At 41.9% G+C, this 12,942-nt stretch overlaps 1 protein-coding gene across 3 annotated transcripts in view; it reads right to left on the bottom strand.

Moving 5' to 3' along the window:
• Nucleotides 1-470: 470 nt before the first annotated feature.
• Nucleotides 471-12,942, bottom strand: part of SCG5 (secretogranin V) — a 51,352-nt gene continuing 38,880 nt past the window's right edge. The window contains exons 4-6 of one of the 3 annotated variants that reach the window (XM_025390688.1): nucleotides 12,709-12,821; nucleotides 5,881-5,934; nucleotides 471-1,056 (exon numbers count right to left, since the gene is read on the bottom strand). In XM_025390688.1, coding sequence (XP_025246473.1) covers nucleotides 961-1,056; nucleotides 5,881-5,934; nucleotides 12,709-12,821 — 263 coding nt within the window. In that variant the 3' untranslated portion in view covers nucleotides 471-960. Of the gene's footprint in view, nucleotides 1,057-5,734; nucleotides 5,935-12,708; nucleotides 12,822-12,942 lie in introns of those variants that run through there. The other 2 variants (XM_025390689.1, XM_025390687.1) reach the window with 2 other exon arrangements.

The raw sequence follows: 12,942 nt of genomic DNA, 5'->3' as shown, positions 1-12,942 counted from the left end.
ATAAGGGCTCTTTTTAAAAAATAGCCATAATATAAATACTATGTAACATTTAAATCATACCAAAATATTCAGTCACTACTCAAACTTCCCTGATTGTCTGATCAATACTTTTCTTGATTTGATTTGAGTCAGGATGCACATAAGACCCACACACATTGTATTTGGCTCATGTCTCTTAAGCCTTTTAAAATCTATGACAGTACCCCAGCACTTTTCCCTCCTCCCATTTATTTGTTGGAAAAAGCTAGGCTACTTATCCCATAGAGTCTCTTCACGCTGGATTTTGCCAACGATTCCCAATGGTGTGTTGAATGCATCTCAGTTCTGCCATCTGTAAAATGGGGATAACACCAGACCCATTAAGTTCACAGTATTATTGTTAGGGTCATATGCTGTCATGTATGTAGATCAGGCTGTTCTATTACACAAAGAAATTGTTCTTTATCATGCTTTAAAAAGAAAACTTCATATGCCAATGCTTGCATACATGTTTATTAAGACGCAGCCAAGTGAAATGTGTCAGCTCCTCCTCTTGAGTACAGCCTTTTTTATTGGTGTATAACAATGCCCAAGGGCTGGATGAACTTCATAATCAAAATCGAATGCCAGCTTTTTACAGACTTGGCCAACATAGTACGACCTCAGACACCATTTTAAACTGCAAGAAATCTGAGCCTTTCATAGTCTTGCTTTTTATTGTTGACATTCACATTTTAATTTTTTTATGATCACTGCAGATTCACATTTTAAAAACCCAAAAAACAAAAAGCTCTTATTCTAATTTAGCAGAAAGCAGAGTCATCGGTGTGAAGACAATACACTATCAACATACAACTGCTTTGTATCCATAATTATCTATGTAAGAAACATGCTGTCATTCCCAGGGGCTCCATTAACACGTGCACATAAGCCATGCTGAGGCCTAACAGGTAATGTGGGTTTTCATCCAGCATCTTCTCTTTACTCTGGGTCCTTATCCTCATCTGAAAAATGGGGGACAGACTTCTTTGCCACAACATTATCCAGTCTCTGTCCTTGTAGATATGGATTGACACTCTGAAAAACGAACAAACAAACAAACAAACAAAAACCATGTGGTTTGGTGTTATATGTGAACATCAGATACAGACAGCTCAGAAAAGAAATGAACAAGAATTGTTTCTGGCCTATTGGGTTAACAACAATGTACCAGTGGCACCTACCAACCACCAAACAACTAGTCCAGTGTATGAATTACTACCTCAGTGTCCTATGAAACATTTTCTGACTGATAGACAGCTCTAATTGTGTTTTTCACACAACTATATAGCCCTTTATCAGATGCAATGTGCTCTTTTTAAAAATTAGTATTTTTGGCACAAAGATTTGGGGTAAACCAGCTCATAAGTCCTTGCTACTAAGTTAGGGACCAAGACCCATAAGAAAGATAATTATTATTCTATGGCCCTATTTAGGTAGGAAGGGGAATCTGAAATGCATTAAATTATATTTTGCATGAAAAATGTTCTAAAGAAGAAGAGTAGGGCCAAGTGGGAATTAGCATCTGAAGACTGGTCCCAGATCTTCCTGCTGCTGGGATTCATTCTTCCTTGCTAGTATTTTACTGAGGAGAATTCATTAGGGGCTCAAGCGATCATTGCCACCTTCCTTCAGTCAAATTCAAAAACTGAAGCAAAAAAGGAAGCTTCCTGAAAGGGCTGGAAGGCTCCTTTGTTTTTGACTGAAGACTCCGTACTCTGAAATCGCTTTCATGTGTTGATATTCTTAATGAGTAAATATTTCTCCATTCCTTCTCTAATACATATCTATTTTTTGAGGTTTGGATTTGAACTAGTCATTGAAACTTTACAAAATAGTATTTAACAAGCAGGAAAAAAATTCAGAAGATTTGGAAGATGTTTGTTCATTGAAGTTGCCTTCCAATAATGGAACAAAAATATAAGAAAGAAGCTGTAGCCAGGCGCAGTGACTCATGCCTGTAATCCCAGCACTTTGGGAGGCCGAGGTGGGCAGATCACAAGGTCAGGAGATCAAGACCATCCTGGCTAACATGGTGAAACCCCGTCTCTACTAAAAATACAAAAAAATTAGCCGGGCATGGTGGCGGGTGCCTGTAGTCCCAGCTACTCCGGAGGCTGAGGCAGGAGAATGGTGTGAACCCGGGAGGCGGAGCTTGCAGTGAGCCGAGATTGAGATCGCGCCACTGCACTGTAGCCTGGGTGACAGAGCAAGACTCCACCTCAAAAAAAAAAAAAAAAAAAAAAAAAGCTGTAGTTACAAACAATCAGCAATCGAGCAGCAACCTGTTGCATGCTCAATCCCCACGTACGAATGAATGGAGGCTGTTCACAGATGAGCTCTCTGGTCCATGACATGGCCTGCCACGACTCTTGAAAGGTGAACAGACATTCTTCAAAAGAAAAGGAATGAAACCTGAGTTTAGCATTTACAAATGTTCTTTCACATTCTGACTGCTAAACACATGAATCGTGAAAGGTCCGACTCACTCTGCAAAGATGCATCACAAAGTAGGTGAGAATTACAAAGTGAGCAATGTCCTCAGACATTTGAAAAGTGACATGTCACAAGACAACACCTTGCTGAGAATTCATCTTAGAAATATTTAAAATAATAAAAATTCCTTTTATCAATTACAGTGGTTTGGCCTACCCCAGGGGATCATATCAGAATCTTTGGGTAAGTGGAGCAAGTGTGGACTGAAAAAGTATATTCAGTATCGCAAACATTTTGTTTAGTAATATCTATTCCAAAAATTCTAATATGTTAAAGGAGGACATGAGAGGTTCAAGTTTATCAAATATGAGATTAAAAAGTTCATAAGCTGTTTAAGTAAGATAAATAGTACAGCTCAAATATTAACAAGAAACAGCTTAAGAGTTTAAAAGTTCATAGTCATTTAAAAGTAGATTGACCTTTTATTTGTGAAGCAATGAGGAATTCAGTTGGATTTGGGTGAGTACATAAAGTTGCACAAAACCATATGGGGCTTGGTTGCAACTTTGAGGAGAATCTCTCTCTCATGGGAGAAGTCCTGCCCAGACCCACAACATGCAAAGGTTGGAGGGGAGGGTAAAAATTAATGAGGAAGTAAAAAGAGGAATCACGTGAACTTTTTTGATAAATATTTAACTGAGTGTTGAATCCAGTACTCAGGAATAATAATAATGAGCTTTGGGTTTGTTTTGTTTTCGTTTTTTTGTTTTGTTTTGAGAGTCTCACTCCATCACCCAAGCTGGAGTGCAGTGGCATGATCTCGTCTCACTGCAGCCTCCACCTCCCAGGTTCAAATGATTCTCCTGGCCTCAGCCTCCCGAGTACCTGAGATTACAGGAGCGCGCCACCATGCCTGGCTAGTTTTTGTATTTTTAGTAGAGACGGGGTTTCATGTTGACCAGGCTGGTCTTGAACTACTGACCTCAGGTGATCTACCTGCTTCAGCCTCCCAAAGTGCTGGGGTTACAGGCGTGAGCCACTGCGCCCAGCTGAGCCTTGGCTTTAATTGTGCTCTGAAAAACTCAGGGCACTTCTGTATTTATCTTCTCTCACTTGGGCAAGAGACTGGGTAGGGCACACAGAAACCATGATTCCCATTTCAAAACTGGAAGAACCACTGGGATTGGATCTTTGCTTACGATGTCCTCTGGAAACTCACAGCAGATGCTGAGTTTCGTTGGAAGAAGACTTCATTGTTCAAAAAAGAAAGCTTATAGTTTCTTTATACTGATTCATGCACTGGGGGTGGTGTGGGGGCAGTGTTAAGGTCTTCAATCAAGATGGGAACAGTATCTCAGACCTGACGATGGGCAGGACCAACTTGCTTCCTTATCAATCCAGAAAGGCCCATGGTTTATGGCATGAGACTGGGTCTTCGTAGATGCCCAAGAATAGGAAGAATTTGATATCTCTGGGTCAAAGTGACCCTTCTTTTCCGAAATTCTAAGCCTTTCCTATGTGGAGGAAATTGAGGCTAAAGTAAAATCCTTTATAACATGCGTCTTAGCCAGTATGCTGAGTTTTGGTAATCACTAGTCTCATGGAAAAATGACCTAAGTCATGCCCCATGGTCATTCACTGAGTCAGGGCAGAAGGAATGGTGGGCCAGGAAGTAGAGACAATTAAAGCTTCAGGCTAACTTATTCATTTTAAGTCAGTCATTGCTCTTATTGGGAAATGTTCTTGTTGTGTTGTAGGGAGATATTCAAGCCATGTTACTGGTAAATTATATGTATTTTGAGCTCCTAGAATGGAATTTCTTGATGCTCCCTCAAGAGCACATTATACCCTTTGGACCCTTTCCGTCACCATCTGCTATTGGAAGCTGTAATCATCAAGAAAAACTCTTAATAACTCTGTTAACTCTCCTCAAAAGAGATTTGTTTCCAGAGGTAAAAATGTTCTACTTCTTGCATAGAAAATTGCTGTATGTCTTCTGTGTTTTGTCAGGCAGCACAGGGGCTTGGAACCTTCTGTTGTGGGGGCCTGAGGACTGATGCTGAGGCCAGAAAATCCACACCTCTTAAAACTCGCTCTGACTATATTTGGCAAAACCCTTCAGAATGGCCACAATTACCATTGCCCAGATTCCCAAATTTTGAGAGGATCCAGGCACTTGCTCTTCTGAATAAATAGTCAGTGGCTTTGAGTACATGCTTAGGTTTGTATGTTTTAACTAAAATGGTCGCTATCTCATAGCATTTTACCATGTAACGGTGGCGCTGTTTTCCTCCCACCTTCATCTGATCAAAAAAGAGGCAGGTGGCCAGGCCCTTCTGACTAGTAAGGTACCAGTGGATTAGCAGAATGGACCTTGATCACTAATTAAGTCTTGATGCTATAAAATACCCTGGAAAGCCAAAGCAAATGTGACATTGAGTTTTATGTGAGGCAACACTGTATATGAAGCAGCTAAATGTGGAGTACCTAGACCAAGTTCCTACCTTGGGCAGCCCTGAGATGGTTAAAAACTAAGCCTGCAGCAAATTCAACAGACAGCAAACAAATATTATAGATCTAGTAGATTTTACATCAGTCTGGCTAGGCCAAGAAAAAAAGATATATAGGAGAAGTTAGGTTTGTTCATCTCATCGGTTGCTCCCAAATTCCTTCAAAATTATTTCCTGGAGCAGGAGTTTAGCACTTCCCTGTTTCTGTCCTGTGTTTGTTTTTTTTTTTCTTTTTGAGACGGAGTCTTGCTCTGTCACCCAGGCTGGAGTGCAGTGACGCGATCTCAATCTCGGCTCACTGTAAGCTCCGCCTCCCGGGTTCACGCCATTCCCCTGCCTCAGCCTCCCGAGTAGCTGGGACTACAGGCGCCCGACACCACACCCGGCTAATTTTTTGTATTTTTAGTAGAGACGGGGTTTCACCGTGTTAGCCAGGATGGTCTCGATCTCCTGACCTCGTTATCTGCCTGCCTCGGCCTCCCAAAGGCTGGGATTACAGGCGTGAGCCACCGTGCCTGGCCTGTCCTGTGTTTTTTATAGAATTGATGTAGATGTGTGATCAGTTTTCCCCACTGGCCTACAGACCCTGGGAGGGCAGACAGACCCTCATGACCCCCCAGATATGTCCCACACTGATGGGGGAAGCAATACACATTTCCTGAACGGAAATGGAGTTAATAGAATCACCACAAACTAGGTGTTCCACTAAAAATCATCTGCTAAAGCTTGGGGAAGCCATCGCAGAAACCAAGGACAGACTTTCTGGGTGTGGCCCTCGTCACACGGACCAGTGTTTCTCAGGACTACACAAGGGAGGATTCTGTGACTTCCCAGCAAGCGAGGGTGTCAGCCTGTTCACTGCCCCACTCAGAAAGCTCCAAGCATCCCAGCAACAACCCAGCCAGCCGCGTATTACCCTCCGCTTTCGTCTCTCTCCTCCCTTCATCTTCTCATAAAGGAGTTTCTTGTTCTAGAATGGGGAGAAAAGAAAACAAAAATGCAGAAGTATGGATCAAATCTGGTGAATGTCTATTTTAAAAGCAATACTTGGTGTGTCCCCTAGATATTTGCATACACATATTTTGGAAACAAAACTAGATGAAAGGAATGTCGTGTCAGAAAGACAGACCACAAGAGAAAAGCTGGTGGTGGTTCAGCTTTTAATAAAGTCCTCAGCAATGCCCTGAGGCACTCCAGTGTCATCAACAATCACATAAACAGGGAAATACGACATTTTAAAACATGAGGGGTGCTGGAAACCCGTCTCCTCACTTTGAACAGCCTTTGTTTAAAACAAATAATTTTATCTCATGTATTTTTCTATCTAACTCTCTTTTTATAAACTGTACACATAAACCGCTCTCTGGAGTGGTGTCTGACTATTACCAACAATCCCTTGTGTAAATAAATGAGACATTCTGACTTCTGCAACCATTTCGTCTGTAGCGTAAGTCAGTGCCCCCAGTCAAGACAATTGGAAAACCATTTGGTCTGTAACATTTTTAATAGAGTGAACCTTTTAAAAACTGCCAAAAAACTTCTTGGCAGAAAGGAAAGTTATTTGGGTTGGGGGGCAGGGCTCTGTTACCACAGTTTGTGTAAGTGTTTCCACATATTGCTGTATTTCAAACACATAGTGGGCTTAAATGAGCTCTAGAATACCAGACACATGCTCAACAGATTTCCCTTCTATTGAGATTATAAAAGACAGAACGCTGAACCTGAAGGCAGAAAGGGAGAAGGGGATTTGGGGCGGGGGGCTTTACTTGTGTTGTTTTATTTATTTGTTTGTTTTATCTGGAGGAAAATAATGTATAAAAGAGGTGATTCATTTTGTTCTAAATAAAATACCCTGACATTAAGATAAAAAAAAAAAGACAACGATAGAGTTCTGGTAAGAAACAAGTTTATACAATATGTATCCTCTGAGCTGTCCACTTATAAAGATTTATTTTTAGTGGTAGATTTGGAATTGAAAATGACCAATGCCAAGAATGAGCTTCATCATTTTTCATGTTCATTAAAATCTACCCCACCTGCAATTTACAATGCATATCTCTTGCCCAACCTCAACTATGCAGGGAGGCGGTGCCAGAGTGAAGGAGCTTCTACTGCTAAAAACGCCAGTGCTGGCTGCGGCCTCTATATCCTGCTTACTTGGGGAATGAATCAATTTAATATCAGAAGGGAGAAAAGGCAGACTTGCAGATCATTTTCTTGAGCAATGAGGATATTGTTGTGAGGCTCATTCTCTACAGTCTGTGGTTGCCCTTCTGTGAATGTAAAAACTCCTGAGGCAGAGAATGTCCGAAGAGCTGGTGTTAGAGCTGGGAAGGGCGGGAAGGGGTGAGGACAAGGGCTTCTTCATGTGCACCATTGTTTTCAGCTGCCTGAGCTGGATGGGGTGTGGAAGAACCTGAGAGCTACTACCATGGGGTGGGACTGTCAGCCAGCCCTGGCAGAGCTCCACTGTGCCATCAGCCAGGTAAAGGCAGCATCATTTCATTATTTAGGAGATCCTGGGGCAGGTCATACCCGTAAGAGTCTTCATTCAAAAAGAAATACAAAAGGCCTGGCTAATCTGCCTCTCAAAGATGGTTCCCGTGTCTCCTTAAGAGCTAGGGTTAGGATTAGCAGGATAATGCTTCCCTACCCCTGCATGAAAGTGTCTGGGACATTCTTAATTAGCCCCGTTATTGTATGGACTTGAAGGCATTGCAGGTATGGTATGGGTAAGAGAAGCATACAAATGGAAAGAGAAGAAATCAGCTCTCTCTCCTCACACCCATTCCTTGTTGATTCCTTGGGGAGTGGTGAGCCTGTTTTCCATGTGAGTAGCAGGTTCAAGTTCATTAAAAGGGCTTTCCATGGTGCCATCAAGATTTTGGACAACTGTCCAGATCCTGGTTTCCAATTACTCTCCTAAATAGAACCAGGGGGCTTCCTGGAGAAACGTCTAATTCCAGGGCTAGGAAGGAAAGTACAAGGATGGGTGAAGATGAAATATCTAATTAGGTCAAAAAGTAAAGAAGTGCTCCAAAAAATGATGGGGTCTTGTCAAAAGGAAAGAAAAGCCAGCTTGAGGAGACTCCCACTGGCCAAATTTTGGACAGTTAGAACACCAAAATACATAATAATATGCATTATGGAATCCATGAATCCATACTTATATAAATAAACACATTTATAAATAAATAAATAGAGAAGCAGGGGAAACTCTTGCTTAGAATAGAATGTCAACTAGTAAATGCAGAAAGAATAGTGGAGTACGAAAATCATCATTTTGAAGCTATCATCGTTATCATTGAATCTGGTAGGCATCATCAGTGGATGTTACGTTTGTTGGTTAAAAGTCGAACGGGGAGCAGAATATTTACACAGCCCCAAAGCGTCTTCTCACAGATTAACTATTAATTTCTAAAGGAATTTTACACCAGAGAAACCTGGAGGGCAGGACTTTAACAAATTGAACAAAGTTAACATTGCCAGCCAAGAGACAGACTGACATCATGTGCTTCCTGATGTAAAGTACTAAGTAGGACATAAAATACGAAGCAGGTCTAATCACATGGAAAAACCTGAGTCAAATCCACACTGAAGAGCATTCAACTCATCAAACATGTTAAGGTCAGGAATGACAAAGCAAGTCAGGGAGGGGCCTGGTCCCTCATATCTCTGTGGCTCAGGCACTGGCTATGATCAGCTGCTGATGAAAAGGTGTGAAAACATTTGGAAAGGAGAAAGATTTGCTGTTTGAGACAACTTTTTCATAAGTAAGTAACACTCAGCAGTTAATGTGTAAAGGGGGAGTGGGTAGGCGGCATGCACAGTAGCCAGCCTTTGGTGTGGTCACCACTGGTGTAGTCACACCCACTGTCTGGAAGGCAGCCAGCCCTCGATAGGACTCCATAGGATTACCACACAGGACACATGAGGAGCAATGAGCCATGAAAAGGTAGGGAACGTATCCAGCTTGTAAAGTACTCTGGAGTCAGATGATGGGGTTCAAATCCCAGCTCTGCAGGCTGAGCAGTCTCCTCAGCTCTCCAAGCCTGCATTTTCTCATCTGGAAAGTGAGAATGACAAGGATGGCCAGATGGGATAAGATGACTGATTACTTAGAAAGGTGTCTGGCATATAGTGTGTGCTCAATAAACATTACTATTTACTATGTATTATAGTATTATGTGTTATGTAATACAATTACTATTATGAGTCATCTTTGCATTCCCATTACCTAACACAGGGCCAGCAAGGCATATGATGTGCCGTTAACAAATGTGTCTTGATGCACTAACAAAGAGAGAGAAATGCAGGAAACAAGGTAGACACTGAAATGTGTAATATGTGAATCATCGTTAAAGATGCAGCTCAGCTCCAGCTAGTGTCAAAAACAAGGAAGCATTATTAGCAGATAAGGAAGCAGGGTCTTTGTGCTGTTCTATCATGAAAGATGGTGACGCTGTTAACTTAAAGGATGGTTGGGCTGAAGACAAGCTTGAGACTGTCATTCCATCTAAGCACTGAGGAAGGTTTGTGGTTCCCAGTTTAGAAAAGCAAGACATACTCAGTTCACACTTCCGTGTGAAAACCAAGGAAATAATGTTTTACTGGTAGGTGGTAATGGGAAAATAAACAAGGAAACCTAAGTTTAAGTAAACATATAATTGAAGATGATAAAAGGTATCTAAATATTGTTCCTGGTCATTGATCTCTAATATTTTCCTTTTACATTTGGTCCTAGATTCTAGTCTTTAGCTCTAATGCGGACAAAGAATAGGAAAGACTGAGAGAAACTCAAGTCAGTGTTTTGAGAAGGAAGCACAGAGAATGAAGGACAGTGGTTGGCCTCATGCTGGGGCACTGGAAGTGAGTGGAATTTGGTGAGAGAAATCGGTGAAGATTTTCAAGAAGAGAGGAGGAAAGCTGAAAAGAGATGTTTTCATCCCTCCCACCTCATCATGCCACCAACTGGGCTCCTTGCCTTCATTCACACCTTGACTCAGTCTCCCTCCTTTCTTTGTCTCATTTCTAGCCTACCAGTGAAGCTGAAGACCTTCCCACCTGAAACTTCCGTGCTGCCCTCCTTAGTACCTTTGACTTCCTTCATGGCTACTATCCCAGTCAGTCACACCAGTCCTCAGTTCTGGATCTTCCTCTACCCTTGTCTTCCATCTTCCCTAATAATTGCCCCTGGCCCTCAGAATACAGACAAAACATGAAGCTGAGTGGTGCTAAGTTGGATTCATTTCATTTTCGTGCAATTCATCTCAACCACAGGACTATAAGCTCTCTGAAGACCAGTACCATGTCCTGATGACTCCTGTATACTGAGCATCTAGCACAGTGCCTGGAAAACAGCGGGCTCAATATGTTCTCTTTGTGCCTTACTGAAGCTGGCTTTTTCTTCTGTTTGGTAATGCTTTGATCACCTCTTGTGGATCCCTTCCCAGTACTCCTCAGTAATCTACTCTTTCCCTCACTCTCTCTTCTCTTTTTTACGTCCTTCCTCCCTCTATTCCTCTCTTTCTTTCTAAAATGCACTCAAAGGAAAAGTTCATATTATCCATTTCATACAAACCTGACATATCTCTTCTTTCCTCTTCATGCTGTATTTATCCCATATACCAATTCTAGATAGTTTTTCCCCCTTTAAATTTTTGTCTTGGATTCTCACCCTTCTTCACTGTGTTCACAGTCATCATAACTGAAATGACTCCCCTATTTTCTTCCTGTCTGGGATCAGTCTCTTCTCCTTTTACTTCATCCTTTAATATGCCACCAAAATAACTTCTTTTATAGAAGGCTTTTATTATTTCAGTCTCCTATTCAAGAATCTAAAGTTGTTTTTCTATTTCATTCAACATGTTTAAGCTCTACTAGGAGGCTGGAAAGTGGCTCTGCAAACCAATTCTTCCAAACAGAACTGTTTATGAAAAAGAAGGAAATGGAATAATGCAAATTAGAAGAAGCAAAATTAACTCAGGAACGTTGTTGTTTTGTTGTTTTAAGACAGGAAATGTGTGCATGTTGAAGACAGAGGGAACTGACAATGCATGTTAAAGCAAGATACTGAAAAAAATAAATGTGGTCATTAATGAAGATTTCTCTAAAACAATGTAGAAGGAAGGGAGGGAGTTTAGTTTTGAAATTTCAGTATTCCCAGTGAAGTAGTAAGCAAGGCCATCTGCCAATAATGAGCTGAGAAGAGATGAGGACTTTAGAAGGGCTGAGGGAGTTTGGATACTTGCTCATTCACTCACTCATTCATTCCACAGACGTATTGGCCACCTGCTGTTACATGTGAATGAACACTCCTAGGTATTTCCCCACTTTTCTCCCATGGCTTCAGCATCTGCTTACATAAGCCCAACCACAGAAACACAGACATATCCCCACTCAGTTCTGATCTCGTTTGGCTCATTGCTCTAGTCTGCTGGGATCTTCTTGAATCCCAACTCTGTCATCTGATGGCATCTCTTCCAACTTCATGTCATCCTCTGGGAATCTGACAAGTACATGTTCTATCTATTTATTACAAACATTGATAAAAATGCGAAGTTGGGTAGTGCTAAGACACACAGAATACCATGTGAAATCTCCCTCCCTATGTGCACGGACTCTTTAACAAGCCCCATTTTGGTGATATTCTGTTGCCTAGGCTGTCTCTCTTCACCTCTTTCCATAGGGGAACATAAAAGGATCTTGCCAACTGCTTTGCAAAAGTCCAAATGCACCATGCCCACTTCATTTCCCTCATCAAGCTGGCAAATAAATGAATAATGCTGGCAAACGGAAGAATATCATTGGATCGGCAAGATTTGCTTTTAGCACGCCAATGCCAAATGGTCATGATTTCTCTTTCCAAGTGCTTATAAACAACTCCCTTAACTGACAGCTACACGCACTTACCTAGGACCAACAGCAATCTCACTGCTACACATCTTGGAATTTTTTTTTCTCTTTCTATAAAGCAGAATTATATATGTCTGTTTCTTTTTTTTTTTTTTTTTGAGGCGGAGTCTCGCTCTGTCGCCCAGGCTGGAGTGCAGTGGCCAGATCTCAGCTCACTGCAAGCTCCGCCTCCCGGGTTTACGCCATTCTCCTGCCTCAGCCTCCCGAGTAGCTGGGACTACAGGCGCCCGCCACCTCGCCCGGCTAGTTTTTGTATTTTTAGTAGAGACGGGGTTTCACCGTGTTAGCCAGGATGGTCTTGATCTCCTGACCTCGTGATCCGCCCGTCTCGGCCTCCCAAAGTGCTGGGATTACAGGCTTGAGCCACCGCGCCCGGCCCATATATGTCTGTTTCTAAGCTCTGGCATCTTGATTCCCTTGATTCCGCAGAGACCATCTCCCTTAGTTTAGAGACCAAATTTGCAAATTTTCTGTGTCACTTTAAAAAAAAATCATATCCTTTGATAAAACCCTATAGAGATGCATGAAACACTGGTGATATTTAGGATGTGTATGACACAGGCTGTGAAGTAGACCAGAGTAGAAGCCTCTGGAGACTACCGTCAATGTTAGGTTGTGTCTCTTTAGATGGATTTGGTATACTGCTGCCTGGACGTGTAAGTGTGGTTTTGAATAGTAATGACTTGAAGGTCTGTCAACCAGAGATTTCTGAAAAATTCGCTTCTAAGTAATTTTTCTTCTCTCCTTCTGCCCATGTTGCTTATCCCTGCCATCAGCACCTTCAGAGTACTGAAGTGCAAAATCTACTAACAATTGAGATAGGACTTACCCACTTGCCCAAGCCTGGATAGTCATGTTCCGGATCAAACAGATGCTGATGCAACTGGAACTCTCGACTGAACTCTGCGGTGTCGGGGGTGTTTTCTAGACATCCATCATCTACTGCAAACAGCCAAAGGTTTTTGAGGAACAGCCAAGACATTACTCTAAGAGTTTATCATTTACTCTAAGAGTTAATTCACCAAAACAACTAGCATCCACAGGTCAGAATCTGTTCACAACA

This window comes from Theropithecus gelada, chromosome 7a, assembly GCF_003255815.1.
Source record: "Theropithecus gelada isolate Dixy chromosome 7a, Tgel_1.0, whole genome shotgun sequence".
Classification (NCBI taxonomy): domain Eukaryota; kingdom Metazoa; phylum Chordata; class Mammalia; order Primates; family Cercopithecidae; genus Theropithecus; species Theropithecus gelada.
This window is presented reverse-complemented; position numbering and strand designations above follow the sequence as displayed.